The sequence below is a fragment of the Hesperophylax consimilis genome, chromosome 9 (assembly GCF_061612785.1).
Source record: "Hesperophylax consimilis isolate HC1 chromosome 9, BYU_Hcon_1.0, whole genome shotgun sequence".
Taxonomy (NCBI): Eukaryota; Metazoa; Arthropoda; class Insecta; order Trichoptera; family Limnephilidae; genus Hesperophylax; species Hesperophylax consimilis.
The window spans coordinates 27127761-27150736 of record NC_142844.1 but is presented as its reverse complement, the minus strand read 5'-3'; the positions used below and the strand labels follow the sequence as shown (position 1 = coordinate 27150736).

At 35.1% G+C, this 22976-nt stretch overlaps 1 protein-coding gene across 3 annotated transcripts in view; it reads right to left on the bottom strand.

The window, feature by feature from the left end:
• Positions 1-5838: 5838 nt before the first annotated feature.
• LOC149421168 (uncharacterized) overlaps positions 5839-22976 on the bottom strand; it is a 37953-nt gene continuing 20815 nt past the window's right edge. The window contains exons 1-8 of one of the 3 annotated variants that reach the window (XM_089635858.1): positions 21532-22169; positions 20700-20880; positions 20042-20182; positions 19233-19361; positions 11894-12126; positions 10177-10358; positions 8019-8178; positions 5839-6964 (exon numbers count right to left, since the gene is read on the bottom strand). In XM_089635858.1, coding sequence (XP_089491984.1) covers positions 6925-6964; positions 8019-8178; positions 10177-10358; positions 11894-12126; positions 19233-19361; positions 20042-20182; positions 20700-20880; positions 21532-21815 — 1350 coding nt within the window. In that variant the 5' untranslated portion in view covers positions 21816-22169 and the 3' untranslated portion in view covers positions 5839-6924. Of the gene's footprint in view, positions 6965-8018; positions 8179-10176; positions 10359-11893; positions 12127-19232; positions 19362-20041; positions 20183-20699; positions 20881-21531; positions 22170-22976 lie in introns of those variants that run through there. The other 2 variants (XM_089635860.1, XM_089635859.1) reach the window with 2 other exon arrangements.

The window sequence follows — 22976 nt, the reverse complement described above, 5'->3', positions numbered from 1 at the left end:
ACAATTATTTGCGTGTTAAATTATATGAAAAAATCGCATCGTTGAGTAATTTATTTTGTGTTTACTATTTTAATTACATTTTTCTTTTCATTGAAAAAATATATATTACAAAGTATTTATACGTATATATTACACTTACCTTTTTTTATTATAACTATTGCTGTAGAGGTGATGAAGATGGTGGAAGATATGTTATATGAAAAGGAACGTTCATGTAGGCTTAAAATGTTAGGTACAGGAATAAATATTTTCTATATACATTCTGATAATTATTCTTAAAATGTCTTATTTTCGCTTAGGTTTCCCCACAAACCGAGAAAAAATTGAGAAATGGATATAAGCAACCCGGATTCAATTTTGTGAAAATAACTAGGTAATATTCATTATATATAACATTCGAAAAAATTCCCCAATTCCTCGTATATGTGCACAATCTAATACAAAATTTTACAGCATTGACATTTTTAGTAATAACCTAAAGAAATATCGATATGAAGTAATGCGTACGATCGATTATTAATATGAGAGTATGGAATGTATCGGGAGCATCTCCTATCATCTTCCTATTTTCCTCTTCCTCTCCCCTTCCTTTAACACCAAATTAATTTTAAGATATTAAAACTTCATTTCCAATGAACTTTAGCATAAGAAACTTCTGTGGCTTGACTTCAGTTAACTTGTATATTTATATATATCATTGTATATTATATAAAAGCTGTTTGTTTCTTACAAAATAAGTAAATAAATATTTACAAATACGGAAAAAAAGTGTTTGCTAATTTATTTTAAAAAAGCGGATTGCAGGCCTTTAACGAATGAATGACCAGGTTTCTGGTTGAACTTTTAGTAAATTTCGAATACATTCATTATCACAATGTCGGAACAGAGTTTTTCTAATTTATTTAAAAAAGGGATTGCAGGCCCTTAACGAATGAATAAATAGGTTTCCTGTTAAATTGTTAGTAAATTTCGAATACATTAATTATCACGATATCGGAACACGTTGACCGTACCATCATCAGGAAGCCATTTGTGCTCAAATCATTTTCATCCCAAACGTTTAGACTGCAATTTCCTTCAGGTCCTTTATAATCTTTGAGCATTCTGTGTGGAGGAGAGAATGTAATATACCCACAAATTAGGTATCGTTGCTTAATCTGAGAAAGGTTATTTTAATCACTGGTTGTTATTGTCTAGCTTTGATTAAGCACCATCTATATATTTCACAAAAATGGTACTACAAAAATAAACCGAATAGGCATTTCTCTGAAATCGTATGACATTACAGCAGTTAATATACGAAATAAATGTCAGTCCGATCGGCATGCATTTAGCAAGGTTGTTGGCGCGGTTCACTCCAATCCTTGGGAAGGAAGGTACAATCATCATTTTTTCCGTAGATATGTAAAGTTGTGCCTATATTAAAAAAAGGAGACAAACACAATGTAAAAATGTAAAAGCTTATTTAATGGGAATAAATAAATTGATATTATTACCATGTAATCCCCACCCTCCCTTGTCCCACCCCACCACACCCTCTCTGAAGTTCTGTCCTCGTCTAATATGGTTTCTCTCGCTTTATTTTGATATTATATTTTATACTTTATTAATAAGTACCTAGACTAGTTTTTTTATAATGCTGTCTTATAAACCTAACGAAGCGGTTAAAAACAAAATAACTTTTCATTTGATTAAAGTGTCAAGCCACAAAGTAAACGCTTTCATTGATAATTATATACTATTTTATTTAAATAATTTTGTAAATTCATAAAACTTCTACTCAATAGTAAATATGTGTACGTTTCCCGTTTTGGTTCAATATGTAGGGTACAGAATCCAAAAATTAAAATGTGAAAATAAAAATCATTATGTGTTATTTATTAGTCCTTTACCCGATTCAGACCTGGTTAAGCAAAAAAAATATTATTTTGGTGACGGTTTTGTATTCAAATTACAACAAAACTCGGTAACAAAATGAACGCTGTTCCTTGGTTTCGCTTACGAGTTTGAAAGTTTGTACAAGGAGTTTAAACAGAGTTGGGTTGTTATGTTCATCTCCATATTTGTGACGTACGCTATGTGGTCATTTTTAAAATGGATTTAACTAGACAATTCTAATCTAGTATAATACATCAATGGCTGGTTACTATTGAAGAATCTGCTAGCCCTATACAAGACGCCCAGTTTCTTGGAAGCGTCCCTATATAAATCGGCCACTTTGGCGGTGGGCGAGTCATAAAACAAAACGTGAGCCCAAGGCGCGGTCCTACTCGACTGTGGCTATATTGCTAAAAACTGCCTTGCGGGAACTAGTTTCCGCTCCGCCCAGGTCCCCGATGAACACTATTGAATCTTTTTTGTATCCTTGTATTATGTCTTGAAACTTGAAATATCTAATGTGTTAATTGTCCGCTAGCCAATGAATGAATAATTGTACTGTATTGTTTGAAACTGTAATGATAAAAGTTTGTAAATAAATAAAACGTCGGAGTGTGGCTGGAAGGAAGCAGACAGAGAGTTTGTAGAGAAAAAGGGAACGGCCGTACGCCGTCAACGCATTCCGCCCGGGCGCAATTCTGAGAATCGTGCTTGACATAAGAGCAGTGGTAGTGTTCGTCCGCTGCCAACGCCCTATAAAACGGGCACAAAGCCCTGAAAAAGGCAGATCATCAGCCACCATCATCAGCTCTACAACTCTCTCTGCTCTGGCCTCTACCCTGCTCCGACTTCTGCCTCTGCTTGCCTTCTTTCTCTTCTGACCCTCGCCTTATCCTGGACCACAGACTTCCTTACCTCTTTGGACCAGACCCGGAAACGTCAACAGAAAGAGCCTCGCAAGCAATCGGACCAGCTCTACAGCGGCTACAGAGACTGCACGTTCTTCCTTCACACAGAAGGAGCGACATCTTCCGCCTCCGCAGATCGGGACATCCGGTCCATTACAGTCTTGTGTATCTCACCCTGTCTGATACACAAATATAGTTATTGATTGTTGATATTAGCGCCATAAGTTGTGCCACAAGGATCTATGCTGTGCAGGCACTACATTCGTCTGGTGTGGAGAGGAATAAGAGACCTCAATTACGGTTTGAATGGTACTTCCTTTGAGAAAGTCCGCAATCCAACTGTGCAAGTTTGGATGGATCCAATACAGCAGATTGCCATACAATCAGTTTTGACAAAATCCATATTGTCAATCGCATAACATCCTATTGTTATTTTCGAGGTATGTGAGCAACTTGTTACTAACTACCTTTTTTAATACCTTTGAGAGAATGGAAGTGATGGCTAAGGGGAGGTAATTGGAAGGATTCGAGCAGTCCGTCCCCCTTAAGGATTGGGTGGACGATTGCCCTTTTCAAAAGATCTGGGACCTTTCCACTTTTGAGTGAGAGTTTAAATAATATTGAGATCACCGGGGTTAATTCTGCAAAATACCTCTTAACTTCTGGAAAACCATTTGTGCACCAGTGACAAGAATTTTTACCCGCTGACAAACCGTTCATGCGCTGCTGGCAGTGGAATCTCGCCCCAGCTGGAATTTTTTGATATGCTATTTAAAAATTCTTGATTCGTTCATTTTTGATTTCCCTCAAAAAGGGTCTGGTGTTCCAAAGGTTAAGGACCAGGGCAGGTATTCTGTCTGGCCCACTGGTTTTATTGATTTTCAACTCATTCGAGTTAAAAATCAATAATGAAGGATGTATTACCCGTTTTACAGGTTTAAATATAGTTTACTTTTGATAAAATATTCTTCTATACAAAAGACAAGGATTTAAAGAAATGAGAAGACTTGGTTCACATTTTTAAATACATTTATATATAGTTGGGACCCTTACAAAGAGATTGGTACAAAAAATTATCGGACAGTAATGCCTTTACCGCCATTCAAGCAGGACCGGAGTAAAAGGTAGAACTACCCTTCTTGACAAAGTGTGTTAACTCGCACCAATGCTAGTAAGCAATGGCGATTTTCTCTAAAGTGCATTTGTGCGGTAAACCCCCATTAAAAAGATGAGAAAATTTATTTATTCAAGACAAACGTCCATTATAATAATATCAGCACATTATAAACAGTAGGCCATTAAAATTCCGCCTTTAAAATCCACGTGACCGAAAAAGAGATGGGAAGAGCAACCCGGTATTTCCATTTTGTGCATTATAGAATCGGTACAAAATGCTTCATACAAAAAATCAAAACTTCACAATCGCCCTGGCGGTGATATGGCAAACTTATGCCAAATTAACACTATCCCGGTGCGCCGCGAAGCGTGATGTTTAATGTCACATGACCTCCCGAGTTTGCGGAATACGCGGCCGGCTGGTCTTTGAGCACAGAAAGGGTACAAGTTAAATGTTATCTTTTGGTATTTAACATTCTATAGTAGTTGTATTAAATTTTTGTATATTTTTATTTTCTTGTTAAGGCGCTATATTCCTTAGCTACTGTTAGGAAAGTTTCGGCAAATGCCGTATTGTCGTAAGACGCCATTCGGGGTTGTTCTAGAAAGAAAAAAATGAGAGTGGGTACAAACATTATTTATTTATTTATTCATGCATTTGTACATAATATTTTATTTATTAACATTACATTTTCATGCTATCTTAGACCTGTGAAAAATAACAGGTTGGTATAATTCCAATTTTGAAAAACACAAAATAATTTTTGCTTAAAACATTATAAAACAGTGCAATAAAAGTGATGGACATTAATTTGTACAAATAGACAGTTCTAATTTTGAATATAAAATTCAAAGGGAATCTGAGTTCTTTAGTTCATTGAAACGGAGGTACAGATACAACTGAGATTAGTATTTTTAATTTTGTACAGTTATTTTGCTTTACGCAACCAATGTTTTCTTAATTTGTGAAGTTAGTTATTACCGAGATTAATGAGAAACTTATTTATAAGATCAAAAACACTAATTACCCCCAAAATCAGGCATTTTTGTTGATAGACTTGTAAGAGTTCAAATTCAAATTAAATACAACAATTTAATGAGTACATTGGTTTACTTTTAATGCTTTTTGGTTCAATGTTATGTAACAAGACCCTCCAATGTTCCTCGTAAGGATCCCTCCCTCCAATGTAACCACAACGGGGTTAGCAAGCAGTATACAAGTACTTACATAGTCATGAATCATGTATGACTACCATAATACGGGCATGAGCCTAGTATGGTAGTTGAAAAAGTCACCAAACTTATAAATTTTTAATATTTATAAAATAAAAAAATAGTCATCTCGATGCCCAGGTGAACTGCAGCTTTTGCTCTGATGAGTTCCTTTTTTGACTGCGGCAATTTCCCTTATTTCTAAATCAATTGGTAAAGCGCCGGCCAGAACCGGCAACACATCTGAGGCCAGTCTTATAAGCGCCCGAGAGCGCTAATAGGGGATACCTTTGACCATGCTTCAGAGCCGAGTGTATCAAGACATTATCCAAATTGTGCTACCACACAGACGCAGATTACGCGAGTTGCGCCACATATACCCCACTGTACACGAGGCGAATCGCCGGAGAACGCAATCCCCATTTGGCTGCTGAGTCTTCTCAGTTTCTGAAACAAGGCCTGCCAACAACGCTCAAGGAACGAAAAAGATCTGTCCATAATGACGCCTAGATACCTGGTGTAAACATTGCACAGGTTTGCTGTTTCGGCTTAGCCAAACCGTAACACGTTTTTTGGTCAAAACTTCGGTCGGTCAGGGGCCGTTCAAGTATTACGTAAGCAGATTTATTACAATTATTTACCCCTCTTCCCCCTTGTCACCAAAAGTAAGCAAAGCTCTTACCCCCCCCCCCCCTCCCATGCTTACGTAAAAATTGGTACCTATATGCATTTTTCTGTTAATGTATTCTGTTTTTTAAGCGGGTACCTAAATGTATTAATTATTTGTGGGAATCCCCGAATATGTATTCGGTTTTCAAACATAGACAATGTGTGGGTTACCAATGTGTAAAAAAAAAATAACTACTGCTGAGCAGTGCTGACGTAATCACTATCTCGACCTCCCCACCCCCCATGTCATCAAAAATAAGCAAAGAAAAAGACCCCCCCTGCCCCCCTATAGTGCTTACATAATACTTGAACGGCCCCTCACTAATAAAGAGTAAGATGTTTCATTTTATCATGCAGTATACATTGAAAATCATATTGGTTTATCCCGGTAAGTGGCAGATGGTATGCAGTAGTTTTCATTTTGTTAGCATATGATGAGGTTTTCAGTAAGGCACTTCTCCAGTAGCGTGGAGCCAAGATTTCAAGATGTAAATCCACCAGAGTCTATCTTGATTATCTTTAGATTCACTTCTGCCACTGTTACCTGTTTGGCAAGTATATAAATCACGGTGAGTGTATGCAGAATTGTTCAACCTAACAGGAAGATGTAATTTACTATAAGTATATACATAATATATGTATTTACACTTCTTTGTATGATTGGGGATAGTTGGTGGAGGTCAAAGTGGGATGCTGAGATTATTCAGCCGGTGGAAGTCACTTGGTTCAGCACAGATGTACCTCCTGGAAACTGATGATGGAGATATTCTGGTACAATGTGTTCTGTTGTTCAAATACACCGCATTCACACAATTCAGAATGCTTTAGGCTACATTTATGAATTGCATACGCTTTATGCTTGGCTGTGACTGCACCGGATGCGGTTTAGTGAGGTCCACGTCTTCGGAGGACGAGAGAAACCTGGCAGTTTAATAGTTGGGTCCACAACACGGTGCTTGTTTTTCACGACCCAAGTAAAGTTTCACCTTCAGTCCAAAGGGTCTCATGGATGTGAGGTTTTTTACTCCGAATATGCTCAGGGATCACTGGTTAAAATCTTTTGGGTAAATGCTGATACAACCTGTACTTGTAGGATACTTTCTGTTCCTTGAACTTGGTAGACATAAAACTAATAAGACATCTATTTTTCATCGTGGTATGGGTGATTGTGAGACTCGGACCTGCAAATAAAAATTTGTATTAGTATGACAAAAACAGTAAAAAGTATGATTGAAAATTTACAAATAACAATAAATATAAATTAGAAAAACGCATAGAAAAGAAAATTTGGGTAAGAAAGAAGATTTGGGTGAGGCTGATAAGCGAGAATTGAACCCGGCCCCTTCCTCTTAGCGTGCGCTACCTGTTGTGCACCAAACCCCTTTTCCACACTGTCGTTTTATCAACCACATGTTATTTCTAAAAAATTGCTAATACTGTTTACGCTTATCTTCCTTGAGAGGCATAAAATAAAATAATATGAAGATGCAATATTTATTTTTGTAAGCCAAGAGTCAAACTCAAACTACATTGGAAATCGGTGGTGACAGGCAAACTACCAATTCTATTTCATGGAAAAAATCGTATAGTTTCGAAATAATATTGTTTGATTGATACATATTATTAATAAGTTACCGCACGTGTAGGTAGTGCAGTGAGTGAAGCGGATACCAAATTAAGTGGGCCTCTAACTACAAACTATGCCGCTATTAAGGGGCCGAAGACCGACAGCTCTCCCGGCCAGGGGGAATCGATCATGTGGTCAACGAATGCCAGCTCCATTCATTCCCGGCGGGATTGATGAGGTTCACATGGCGACGTCTGAGGCCCTAGACTGGCATGACCCTAGACTGGCCCTAGACTGGTCTGAGGCCCTAGACATCGCAGACCTAGATGTCCCCCTCTGACCCCCCCACCATACGAAAGAAGAAGAATAAGTAACTAGCCCCAGGAAACCAAGCACTGACCGGGCTTCTACCAGGCTATTCTACTTTGGGGTGGTTTTCCGAAATCTCATGCAGACAGTTATCTTCTTCTTTTTTTGGAGCAAGAAATGATAATGGTCTGTAGCATTATTCGAGTTTGATGGGGCCAATAACCTTTCCCAGTGTCCTCTATACTGGAATCTGCTGGGATTTTATAATGAGGAAATTTCCGGAGTTGTGTATCTGATTAATTTTCTTTTAATCAGGGTTTGAGTTCATTTTAATTTTTGACAAACAATAAATTAATTACCTTTCGACAACAGCGTTGCCAATAGTGACAGTTCTGGCTTGACAGGCGTGTTTTAAATGGTCTATGCATTGCCATTTCCTCACTCCGCCCTCAAAGGCTTTTATCAGGGCATACTTGTAGTGGTTTAGGAGCATAGTCTGAACTGTAGCACTGTCCGCATCTGATGAAAAATACATTTTATCCAATTAATATGATTCCTACAGAATAAAGGACTAGGGAAGACATTTATATAGATGGTCATCAGGCAAAAAATTCCTTCGGATATTTGTATAGCTCAGTTTTGTATTATTTCACTTCAATTGTGCTTTACTATAATAAACTTTAAAATAATGATATGGTAACCCCATTCGGTGTTCATGTTTATAGCACAGGACAATAAAAAAACAAAATCCATAAAACAGGTGTCAGTTTATGTACAAGTAGACATTGTTACATGTATAGGTACATAAAAATAGAACAAGGAGGAAACTGAAACCAGACATAATATTATACAAGATGTTCTATTCTTATTATATAAACATGTATGTTAAATATGAATTTATTATGTAAACATATGTATGTTTGTTTGAGTTTTTGTTACCAAATTTTAAGTTTCGTAATACATCTTAACAGGGCTAGCCCTAAGATAAACGTATTAGGTACTATCAGAGCCTTAACAAATCAGCGTCATGAGTGGACTGCTCCAATTACGCCTCCACGGGGCCGGCCCTACATATTAAGATTAAAAACTGGAAAACACAAGAAAATACATGACTTATAACTGTGCGGAAAAATCTTTTATGTATGTGGCTTCCGTTAATGCTGATTAAAATCAAATTTCAAGGGAGAAAAAAAACTCTATATTATTAATTGAGAAAAGCGGGATTCACTTTATCTTTGAAAAGATTAAAATAGGATTAATTAAGAAAACTTTTAATTTTACCTCTTCCCTGTGGCAAAGAAGCAAATCCTTTGGCTTTAGGCCTAGAAGTTTTCTGATTTAAAGCCCAACAAATTGCAAACAAATTAAAATACAATATAAAGTGTACTCTTCATTCCAGAGTAGATCATACTCTTAGTACAGAATTGAAACAACCGACAGAGCTTAGCTGGAGTGAGAAAATCTGATGATAGCCAACCTCTATTTAATAGGAGAGTGTGATAACTTTAGTTAGTAGTTAGCTGTGTTAGAACAAAACAGAGGGCATTAGCAGCATATTTTGTGGAACTACTGATATTCTGAAATATCAGAATAAATACCACAGCCGGTCAAGGTCAAATACTCACAAATATTCCTGCCACCTTCTAATAAGGAAATCGGCCTACTGCATAGACATATGAATATTAGTAGACCTGCCCTAAGTGATTAAAAGCGTATTATCCCCACTCCCCATACCGGTTCCATTGGAGCCGGCTGGGCTCGCGTATGGCTTCCCGTGAATCTTGAGAATGTGACGTCATCATTCTTGTTCGAACTAGCGTCGAGCTATGGTCGAGGCATTTTATGAAATAACACGGCAAAATAGTGGCTTGTGATATGAAAACTTGTAAAAATAGATGTGAAAAAGAGAATAAACCCAATTGTCGTATTACATTCCATATGTAAGCATCATTTTAAGCTTATTCACGTCGTATAATATGAATCAGTTGTAGAAACATATACTATCACATCGAGCCAACATTGGTCGAATGTAGCGATTCTCAAGTGTGCGCATCGTTGTTACTGGGAAGTAAATTATGAACACTTATAAAAGTGTCTTAACTAAATACGTAAACAAAATATTCGACTCTGAAAATAGAAGAAATTTTTTTTTGCCGAATTTGGACTTCGCAAATTTGTTCATAACGTGGCGAGTAATTTGCACTCCCATGTAAAAATGTCTATTCATTCAAAAGCATATTTTACTTTTAAGAACTAAATGGTGATATTATAATGCGAGATGCCTATATACTGTCAGATTGATTTATTGACGAATCACAGTCAGCTTTACCCCCTTCGTTCTTCAACAGTTGATTTTACCCCTCACCTTTAATTTCTAGTCTATATATTCATATGTCTGTGGCCTACTGCCTGTAAACTAACTTCCATATATATAATTGTCAGTAAAAAGTCCATTGTTTTGGTGTCAGATTCCAGGAGTTACAACGGAGAGGACACGAGAAGAAGAAAAAATTTTACTCTTAGGAGGCGGGGTTTTCACTGGATCGGGGTCATCGGATCGGGATACTTCGTGGAATTCTATAGGGTCCACCTCAACAGAATAATCCTCAGAAGCCGTAATCACCATGTCCTCATCCATCACCACTTCCCCCGAGTCTTCGATTTCCAGTTCTTCCGTTTGGCTGCGTAGTTTCTTTTTTCTAAAATCAAATTTATTTAACATAAGATTAATATTAATAATATTTAAGTAACATATAATTAATACGCTGCATTCTTTCTACATTTTCAATGTGAATTTTATGATGTTTTGACCACATTGACCGGCTAGTCACACATCTGTTATCCACTGAAGCTTATTTGACCACATTTTGGACATTTGCAAAACCCACAAGCGTACGCTGGCCAAAATGTAGACAATTTGAATAGATTTATCAAAAAAAATTTAGGAACTATTTCTTAAGTTCCCGCAACTTTTTTTTTTTAAATGTGAAACCGCGCAAGAGTCTCAACTGCTCCAAACTGTCTGGATTCTATGGCATCCCCAATTGAAGCATGTTGTGAGCCTGAAGGTAGTGGGGATGTGAAGGAGATGGGGAGGAAGAAGGTAGGGAAGTATCTGACTATTCAGATCTGGTCACCAAACACGGCCAAAGCCATTTCAAGTAACGTTTCAATTCTGAATGGAAGTCTTACACCAGGACGATACTGAAGAGTATCTTCCACTCTGGAACGTGCCGCAAATATATTATTTTATATGAGTAAATTGTGAAATAAAACAAATGAATCAAATAAAATTGACTTGCGCAAACCGGGATTTGAACCCGCGACCTCCGGCTTGCAAGTCGAGAGCCTGACCCCTCGACCACAGGCCGTCTAATAGTTTTACACAGAAAATGGTTTCCCTGCTTTTCAATAAACGACTCGCATCTCTAAACAGTGCATTAATATAAACAAAAAATTTCAGTTATGTATAATATTTTTCAAATGCTGTTTTGTCATTGCATTAAAAATACCCATGAATGTTTATTTTACACAAATTCTGTTATATATTGCATATCAATGTATTCCTTATTGAAAGTCTTAAAAAGAAAAAAGAGATTTAAAAATTATGCTTTTTACACCTGTCAAAAAATATTCTTTTTCGGCGCGGTACCTAAAACATCGTTAAAATAAAATGTGTAATATTGTAACTTATGTGATTTTTATTACTAATTCAGTTAGAGTGATTCATAACAAAGAAACAGATACAATTTTTACTATTGTAGGATAATTTTTAGACAGATAAATTACGATTGAAAAATTATTTATCAAGTGAAAAAAAAAGTGATTTTTGAAGTTTTTGTAAGTATATTTTGTTTTTAGTTCTACAAATATAACTTTAAATACATGTTCAAAAAATTTCCTGCAATAAGTACCATTTTAAACCATTTTTATTTTAATCTGACGAATTTCACGCGTTTACGAATTTAACAATTTTATTTTATAAAACTTACGATGAATTACGAAATATGGTTAAATTCATTGGCTTTAAACTACAGTTAACAGTTTATCTGTTTTCGTGTCAAAGGTGTGATTTTTTTCGTGCAAATTCAGAATCAAAAGCATTTCATCGTCAATATCTTGGTGCTCCAGTGGTTAAGTGTAATTGGGTAATTATTAGTATGGTGGCTAATAATGTTACTACAAAGTAACTAATTTTATATATTATTATTTTATTAGCTGTTGTTTATCTTACGTTTGTGAAGTGCTATGTGTATAATGGCGTTTGGAAGCAATTCTCTCGGTGCCAGGTGAATTGGATATCCTAGTCTTGGCTGATCTCGGAACGATAAGGATTTGTGATTCGTCTAAATCATCATAGTTGGAGCCATCCTCTTGGGCTCTTGTTTCATTTGGATCTAGTGGCGCCCTTGCTGCGTCGCCAATCAGATCGTCTGCCTGCAATTTAAGTATGTCCGTATCTATTTCCTGGAAACACAAAACATAGTAATAAGCCCAATATTGTAAATTATAATAAAGATAATTGACTGGTGGGTAGAGAATTCCCGTTTTAACTCAAACATTTGTCATTTCTTCTGTCTGTAGTGGAACACTATGCACATGTCTGTAAATTTGTTTATTTACAATCTGGTTCCGGCTCAAAATGGTGGCCGTGTTGGATACTACCTTTTTATTTCGCCAGAGTTCGCACGGGCGTAGTTCCTACTATGAGCTGTCAAATCGGAATCCTATTAACAATGAATATTACCTACTGGCCTGAAGAAAGTTTGAAAAAGAATTGTCACAGAGATGGAGACATTCCTTTGGAAAAATGTTATAATTATGCCATAAGTTAAAATTAAAAAACGTTATGTAAAATATTTGTGATTTATAATTAACACACTTTGATCGGGTTATTTTTTCGCCGGCAGACTGCTGAAAACAGGCGAAAATAAAGGTCCCGCGCGAATTTCTTTAATTTGTTTTAAATCGCTATATCTTCGAAAATAATGGAAATATTTTAACTCTTTGCACACTGCCGTATCAACTGTTGTTACGGCAAAAAGTCCATACTCACACGCAGCTGTATCAACAGTTGATACGGAAACTTCGATTTAAAATTTTTTTTTAATTTTTTTTTTATAGTGAATACCTCACAAGAGTCCCAACTGCTCCCGTCTGGAGCCAGTGAGACTATGGCATCCCCAATTGGGGGATGTTGTGAGGCTGAAGGTAAGTGGGGAAGGGAAAGAGGAAGGTGGGGAAGTACCTGGCTATTCAGATCTAGTCACTAAACACGGCTAAAGCCATTTGGAGCAACGTTTCAATTCTGAATGGTGGTCTTACACCAGGGTGATACTGGTAGTATCTTCCACTCTGGAACGTGCCGCAGATATACTATATATTATTTTAATTAATTAATTGTGAAATAACACAAATTAATCAAATAAAATTTATTTGCGCACGCCGGGTTCGAACCCGCGACCTTCGGAATGGCAGTCCAATTTGTTACCACTGGTCTATTCCGGCCGTCAAATTATACCTATTTTCAAAAATCCACTTATATATAGAAAATGATCGTTCAACATCGGTCAGCGGAGCAAATTTATAGAGTTGTGTTGAATCGATGGTAACATTTAAATTTTCACTAATGCTCCGTAATTTATCGTAGCCAGGGTTTCTATTTAATATGGCGTCGATTCTTTTTTCTGCCCACTCTTCATTGCTTCACGATAAAAGAGTCCTTATTTCATCTATAATTTCGAACGATTCGACTATAGAAAACTTAGAATCCTCGAGTTTTTTAATAGCATTTAGAATTGTTCCGAAATATTCCATTATAAAAATTAGGTCACCCTTAATACTCGCATCTTCAAACAATAATTTAGCTTTTGCTATTGCCACAGCGTCCTTTTCATTTAAAATTGAAACTACACTTTTTATTTTTTCGAAATGTTAATCATAGTAAACAGCAGCTTTGAGCCAAGTTCCCCAACGCGTTAATATCGGCTCTGGTGGTAGTGCAATATCTGGAATCATGGTTTTAAATATGTCTGCTCTTGTTAGTGCTTTCAAAAATATTTTTTTAACACAGGAAATAAGATCATCCACTTTTTTATATTTATCCCGCACAGTTGAAGCGACTAGATTTGTGAATGAGCCAAACAGGTAAAGTGTATCATATTGGGAAACACATCTTTAAGTTCGCGTCCGGCTTTTAGCATATAATGGGCAGAGTCTGTTGTTAAAATTAAAAGTTTTTCCAAGTTATTAACTGCAGATTACTGCCACAAAAAAATTAAACTGTTTTTACAAAATCCTTTATGGTTTCGGCATTGGTTTTTGGTAAAACCTTGCTAGCAATCAAATATGACCGAGTTACAATGTCTCCTAGTGGTTTTACGACCGATTAGCTATATTGCGTCCAAACTTATCGGTCGTTTCATCAACTGTCGCCCATATATATGAATGTCCTAATTTTTTTCTGATATCGTTAATTTCACTACAAAACACTTTATTTAAATACACTTTTCGGAGAGTAGATTCACTCGGAAGATCCATAGTCGAACATTTACAACACAAATATTTCGAATATTACATATTAACATATTAAAAACATAGCTAAATCAAAATAGAAATCTGTTTTAGACTTATCATTTGTCTTCACATTATCAAATGATTTCTGCTTGAAACGTGCTTAGTTACTGTATATTTTTTTAATTGTTTTAAAGAAATGTCACACACGTCACAATAAATCACCCCACGATCAAATTTTAGTTCAGATGGGGTTTTATCCACTTATTTATTAGATTAATTGAAGGTACTATAAACGCGGACATGGTGATGATTGATGAATACTAATTAAAAGCGCCCCTGAGGTGATATCTAATAAAATTCGTAACTAACTCCTAAAAAATGAAATATTTCCTATCGGCTTGTCGTTTAAAAATATTTGTTTTAAAGTAGATATACACATACTATTGTCTCTTTTCTTTCACATATTTTGTTCATTGAATAGAAAAAGACGAAATTATTATTATCGATTGCCTACTTGGTACGACAAATAAAAGTATCGGATTTCATATTTCATGTGCCCAGCTTCAGTTAACAAGTCAAGTAAAGTCATTTTTACCACAAAAAGGACAAAGAGCAGTACGTCATATAATATTATTTTAGTGTGATTGATATAAACCTTTCCACGTAAACTAAAATTTTGTATACCGTAGTTGAATCACAGTACTGGCTTACATAGTAATACCAACAATGAAACTGTATTGTCTTATGAATATTGTTTAAATTTAATTTTAACCTTGATTTCATATTTTCAATAATATATAAAAATCAATGTATGTTTGGATGTCTGAACTTTGGCGATTTGTTGTTCACACACCTGGAAAGGTTTCTATGTACCTTAAGTGAGTTCTGGCAACATAAAATTTGTGCGTAAAATCCATTGTTTCCTATCCGATTGCAAAGAAACTTTGGTGAGTTATTGTTTGGATGCAAGAGAAGGTTTTTATATATAATGGTGAGCTCTGGTGTTTTGAAATTTGTATAAAATTCCCTTATTTCGTATACTATTCATCTGATTGCGATGAAACTTTGGCGAGTTGTTGTGCAAGTTGTTATGCGCACGCCTGGGAAGGTTTCTATACATAAAAGTGAGCTCTGGCGTTATTAAGTGTGTATAATTTTTTTTTCCTATACCATTCTTCCTATAGCAATGAAACTTTGGCCAGTTGTGTGGATGCTAGGAAAGTTTTCTGTAAATAATGGTGAGCTCTGCGTTATGAAATTTTAATCAAAATTCTCTTTTTTCTATATCATTCATCCTATTGTGATGAAACTTTGTTAAATTTTAGTGTTGCGCGCGATTAGTGTCAAAACAAGCAGGGCGAGAAGGGGAGGGGTAACAAGGGAAAGGGAATAAAAATAATAACATGACATTTATACAGCGCACTTTTGTGTTATTTCACTTCAAGTGGAACGGGGACGCGTGGGTGAGGACACGTAGGGATTATCACTCTTTCTTTGAATGGTATCGCAACGCATTCAGGGCAGGCGCTAGTATTTCATAAAAAAAATACAATCGATATCACAAAACATTCAGGCTGAAAATCCAATAAATATTTAGGCACAAAAATGTGGTTATTCCCCGTATGAAAATTAATTTCTTTAAAAAATAATGTAAAATTGAGAATTTGTTCAGACCAAGCCTCTAGTATGTATACTACATGCAGCTGCAAAAGGACAGTATGTTTAAAACGAATCTAACACGTTGAATAACGATAATTTAATTGTTTTGCCTTTAATAATGAGCGGTCCTGGAATTCTTCAAAAAGCCACGGCGATTCCGGATACTACTTATTAGTTTTGAGAATTTTTTTTAGGTTTTTTATTTTTTTTTCATACGTAAATTATTCATATTAATTTTTATCAAATACATGGTGTTGTAAACCTGCAACAATTTTTTTTTAATCAAATATAATTAAAAAATTACAAAAAAATTAAATTCTTTATATTTCCTTGCATTTGCATGTAAATATCTACAAAATATATTTTTTTCCAGAAAAATAAATAAATCATGCATAAGGGTCAACGCGGTTAAAAGGTTAATAAAATTTTCTACATACTAACTCAGCACACCCAAGCTATAAAATTTCTAGCCGAAAACCAAGTATTATTTCTAATGCAACTTAATAGATCGAAAACAAAGTCATTGTTGGGTCATTAGGATTCAATTTTTTAAGTATAAACTAGTTTTCAATTTTATAAAATTACAAATTATTATATTTTCGCCAATCCCAAATCATTATAAAAAAAAAACAATTGCCACATCTCTAGTATAGTCAGAGTAACACATTATTACCCATTCAAATACCACGTGTTCAATTGCCCCCCGCACGGTACAGCGGACCAAAACCATCGGAACGTGCTAATAATATTGGTTATTTTTTAAAATGAAATTTAAAATAATCACTTAGCGTAGAATGCTTCTCGTATTGCTCACGTAATATTCTTTATTGTTTTTCACTATACACTATTAGGTTTAAGTTTCTAATCACCTTTATATAATCAGTTATAGTTCACGTCTAAAAATGGTTCATCTAATATTTCATTGTTCTTCCTCCATATCACTTTCTTCAGAATCACTGAACTGTAATGGCATAACTGACATTTTTCTCCTACAAGGAATTTCTTCACATCCACTAGATTCTTCACTTTCACTATGGAAAATAATTACTAGAATAGGCAGATAAATAATCTGCGACGATTTCGTCATCACTTACGTAATTTTCAGAATCCATTTAGAGAGTTGAAAAAGCAAATATAAATATTATCTCCTCGGAACACAACCGTAGGACAATTTGCTTTTTAAAAACTGGCACGCACTTGTAAATATTTATTATGGTCCGCCTAACTGTGTTTGCCGATACCTGCTTTGTTATATGGGCCCGACACTCTCCGCTCGCCCGCACCTAGGAGTTGATACAGAGATAGAGAGATTTGTTTCGGGTTTCGTGGTCATAAAAACCCTCATTCCAGGAATTGAATTATTAGATTAACAGAATATGTTATCTAAATTACTTATTTCGTTGATCTTCAAACGCAAGTTTCAGGTGCTCATAATATAGGTTATTTTAATTGAAATATCGATGTACACAAAAGACTCCAAGATAAATACAAAACAAAGACTTGCATTGCAATTTGATAATTATGTACTTATAGTTTGGACCTTTACAAAGAGATTGGTATGTAATATTCATATAAAAACATCGGATAATTTCTTCTTTTCTTCCATTGAAATGAGGCGGGCGCAGAAGGTAGAAATACCCTTCCCGACGTTAACCTGGAGGCTGCCGTGCGCATCTATGTTTGATTCAAGATTCCAGGCCCTCGCTGCCGCGCGCAATCATACGTGATTTTAATTTCATCTTGCGATATCTCGGAACTTTCTGTATAGATGGCGCAAAACTCAGGCTAAAAAAATAATTTGAACCTTTATCTAGCGACATCTTTACACAGATGTGACAAATGATTTTGTTTATATTATGAAAGACCTCGTCAAACTGGAGACTACAATATTTCCCCTCTCAGTGTTTAAATTCCCCGCGCGCGCGTAGTTGTGTTAGTGTATCACTTGGTTCCTTCTTATCTCGACGGTTCGCGAATACTTAGAATCTGCAACGAATCGTGGTTCTAACATTATTATTTTAACAAATTGTTTTTATTAACTACTCATATTTTTAGTGCAAATAAGTTTTGTGTTAATCAACATGTTTTGTTATTTTAAATGAAATAAGTTGTTATATCCGCCTTTCGAGTGAAAAAATAATCATATACATTTTATTTTAATTATCTGTGTTTAGAAACTAATTATTGTGTTAATTTGTAGTTTTTCCTAATATTTTTTTTTGTGAAACCCTCTATCATGGCTCGACGCGACTTGTCTGATGACCAAATAAGAGAATATTGTCTCGATCTTATATCTGTTAAATTCTTTTATTGTACACAACAGCATAAAAAATTCAGGTATGAGCTTCTCCGATTATCAGTTATGTGTGATAAGACAATTAATCGCAAAACACCTCAAAAATACTCAACTCGACTCGACTCCTCAATCGTCTCATCATGACACACCATTACGTCTGAGCCAATACCGGCAACATCAAAACAATCCAAGCCATAGAGAGCCGGCCATGTTTGTGCGAATACAAAACTTAAACAAAGCCGCAGAAAAATGGCTCGATATGTGTTCCCAGTGTAATTGTGCATTGTGTATTCATTCCTGTTTTTAAGTCTACCATTCGAATAAAAACTATAAACATAAATAATACGATAAGAAACTGTAAATAAAAGTTTAATAAATAATGAAGTTTAAAACAATAATATTATCACAATTGTATCGTGTGAAATGGTGAACCATCGCAGAGGTCCCACTTCAGAGACGTGAGTACTGATATTACTATAGTATGTCTGTATGTGTTGGTGGGATTACTGATTTGATAATGGCGGCGGGTCGAAGTTTGTTGATGTTTCATAGATAGTTTTTATTCGTCAAATAATACATAAATTCATAAAGATATCTTGTTTAGACTTTTCAAGAGTGTAACGTAAACAAGTTTATTTTGTTTTGGTAATAATTTACAATCTCAAAGTGCTAAGGATAATAAGTAATGAGGCAATATAAAAAATTCTAAAAATCCTTGGCGTGGGAGTATCTATCTTGTGTTTACATACGGGCAGCAAAAGGTTTAAGCATCAATCGACCAAACGGGTAGAACTACCCTTCCCGATTAAAGTGTGTTAAGCAGGCAGGTATTTTAGTACCTACTAAGAAATCTAATAATTTTAGAGGAAATTTCGGTTTTGATTTATTAAATGACAAAAAATTAGAAACATACTTTTTGGGATGCGAGGTTTTCTCTTCACTGAACTACTAGTCAGTAGTCTACTAATTCTAGTACATATTAATAATTAAATTAATAGAAAAAGTATGTGTAAAGTATGTAAAAGTATGGCAAGTGGAAATTCAGGGGAAAAAAGTATGATCAGAAAGTCAATGCAATATAATGAAGAATATTGAAGCTCACCGCATCGATTCCTTGGATCTGTAAAGCTTTGGCAGCTGCAAAGAAAGGTTCCAGTTCTTCCTCAGTAATGTCCACTTGCCCGGTGTACACATATTGCAGTAAGTGCTTCAGGGTCGTATAGGACACATTCTGAAAGTATATATTATTAATTAACCAAGTATAAATAAAAATTTGCTTGGTTCAAATATCCTGATGTGTGAAAAAAGCAGTATACACAACTCAAATCAAAGTTTTTGTCATACATTATATACATTGTGCTTGTGGATTTGAAAAAAATAAACATTATCCAGTAGATAGATGCATAATTCTGGAGTTGGTTTTAAGATTAAATTTTAAAATGTAGATTTGTGTAGACAGTTCTAAGTTTGCTAAGATTTTTCATGATAAAACCAGTAAAATGTTTATCTTTTATTATATAAATATAATTAACATTGGTTTGAAAGACCTCTAAAAGTCATTACTGTCTCCTAGGCGGTGGTTGGAAGTAGCGATGAGTCGTTCATGAACGCATCGCACAAAAGAGCTGACTCTTTTTGATGAGCCATATTCAGACGACTCATAAACAGTACCACAGCTCAATTGAACGATGACTCACATAATTTTTTATAATTCAATTATTATTTGTGTTTAACATGCAACATTGTAAGTCATCGAAATAGATTAGTGACCATTTTAATTTATTGGCATTTGAGCTAACGATGCTTGATCTATCAGTATTTTGTAAAATGTTGATTACCGTAAATCTTGGTGTCGCAATCAGAAATCAAACCTCTGGGTCTTAATATAATGTAAAAGTATTCAATGCTTACGGTGAGGAAGATAATGGGGTGCCTGGCGGGGGATGAGTGGATGATCTCCTTGAGGTAGGGGCTGGCTATGCTCATGACAAGCTGGTGCGCCTTCACTAGGTGGCCGCCCGCAGCCAGGGTCAGGTCCACAAAGTCTTCATTCTGAGGACAGTCATTGGATCAATTAACGAGATGCTGGTAGGTACTACGTATGTGCTGTTTTTAGTATTTCAATTGTAGTATGGTCTAAATTAGATTTTATTGGCTAAAATTTACTAAAATACAAACTTTTAACAGATAATGAATCATATATAAATCTAAGTGGCAATTTTACTTCACAACTTCCAGATCAAATTGAAGTGTGGATTCATTAAGGGCGAGTTGTTTCACAGAATTTGAACAATTCATAATATTTCTACACACATTCTGTTGTTATTTCAGTTTAGTGAAACCACTTGCCCACAATGACATAATAACAGAACTTGAAAATAAATTTTGAAAGATAATGAATTGTCAAATTCTGTAAAACAACCCGTCGTTCATCTATTAAGGTATGAGTCTAGTTCGGGTTGCCATTGCCCAAAATACTATGTAACTTGAACAAAAAATGAAACAATGATTAAAAAAACTTTATTATATTACAGCGCAATCCAAAAAAGGGAAAAATTTTATAACATACCACGAGCAACGTATTTAATTTTGAGCACAGTCTAGTTTGGTAGCTTTCCCAGGACAAGGCAAAGCGGGGTTGAGAAACTTTTGTAATTTTGGGTTTAGCTTGAACTTCTTCTGATGTAACTTCTAATGCTTCATCTTTCTCTTGGTGCCTTTTTGGCAAAGGCTTTCTTAACTTCTTCGACCTAAAAGAAAGTTTCAGTTAATACAATATATTACATCAGTCCACTTTCTTATAATTTATTATTCTTGAATAAACATTTTACAAATGATTAGAGTGGTTTACATTGTAGTACAGAGAAAAAAGTACAGAAAAAAGGTATAAAAAATAAAGAACATAGGTTGATATAGGTTAAACTGTGTGTGGGTGATATTGTATGTTACGTGAACACCTCACTAGGAGAACCTGTGCTGAGGTGTTTACGTGTTTGTGATTAAGGGTGACAGGTATTTATGTGTTGTGGTAGAAAGTTATTATTATTATTTTATTTTTTTCACAGACATATATTGAAACATGAAAGCACACTTTTATATGTGAGTGTATTTATTTTTGGATAATTCTTGAATAACGTGTATAATATTAAATTTTACTTATTATATTTTGGTTATGTTTGGTTTGGAATTATAATCTTTTGAATAAAGTGAATATCTTGATTTTTTATCCAGGCTACTATATGTTTTTTGAGAAAGTTTGTAGATGTGTTTGTAGTCAATAATTGTTTCAAAGTAATGGGCATACTGTTAAAAAGTTTGATTGCGCAGTATTGAAAGTATTTTATCATTTTTATCATCGTTTATAACTTTGAAATACTTTCAAAGTTTACTTGATCTCTTACCCAAGTACAGAAGGTCGCCTGGCCGACTCATTATCTTCACCTTCTAATTTTACAAATAAAGGGTCACAATTAGTGTTGTCGATTTTGGAAGAGGCTGCTGGAAGATTGTCTACCGACTTGTTCGCTGAGGGATGAAATCTTTTCAAATGGCGGTTGAGATTATATGTGGTGCCACCTTTGGTTGAAAGTATTTTCGAGCAGAAGTTACACTTGGACTTATGTCCTCCACGGTCTTTGAAATATCTCCACACAGAACTGCGTTTCTTTTGCGTAACGCTAGACATCTTAGTAGGTAAAGAATCCAGTATGAAGCAAAAACAAAACTAAAAGTCAATCCCCGAAAACACGGTAGGTACTAGAAAATAATATGATTTAAAATGTGGTCAGCACTTCGTATACTTCACAAATCACTCCAGACTCTCATGAACTAAAATGCTTCATAATAAATATGAAGTAGGAAGCGTATGGTAACAGTCGCCGTTGATTGTTGATCGGATTCATAAATAAACCACTCTCATCGGATTAGTACAGATTCAGACACCGAGCAATTTGACGTCTGACAGCAACATCTGAGTGTTGCCGTGTCAAAAAATGTAAACTCCCTACCAAATAATTTAAACAGTCGTTTTTTTTATTATTGAAAATGATAAAATTTTTAAATCGGTAAAGTAAGGGGGAAGGTGCAAAACCAACTTTATAAAGTTTGTTTGAGGAAACTAATCGAAGTCAGGTTCGGTAGGTAGGAAGGTACTGTCACAAAAAAAACTTAACCAGGGGCTATAAACGCAAGGTCCCCCTAGTTTAAAATTATGTACGAAAATGTAAAATCTTAATCTTATATAAATAATATATTAAAAAAAAACACCCTGCGTATGTTGGCGCTCGCAAAACTCGAAAAGTAGTGGAGCGATATCGTTGAAAATTTCCTTTGTTTGTTCTTATTAGTGCTATGAGTGTTTAGAGAGTGGTTTAAATGCTATAAGAAGTCGGGGACGCTCGAGGAATACATATCGCAATATCTCTGCACCGGAATGAGATACGAAGTCGATTTAAAGTCGGTGTAATGTATTTTTTAAACAGTAACATTGAAGTATACAGTAGTTAATGGTGGAAGATGTCGGAGACGCCTGAGAAAGACATTAACAATAGCGAAGCATTGCGGTATCCTCTAGTAATTAATAATAATGAATTGTAAAATTATCAAACAAACCTCAATAGAATCGATCTCAAATTATGTAAATAAAAAAACCTGGTGATATAAATACATTATACATATTAATATAATGAAATAACCCTTCTTTACACGAAAAAAAAGTAAGCCCGGGTTTTTTTAGGTACATATAAACAAATCATGTGTATGGTAAAAACGCTTTCTTTATAATACACAATTATTATTAACCAATTTTTTTATAACTGTTGCACAAAAAGGAAATGGGTCGAAATCA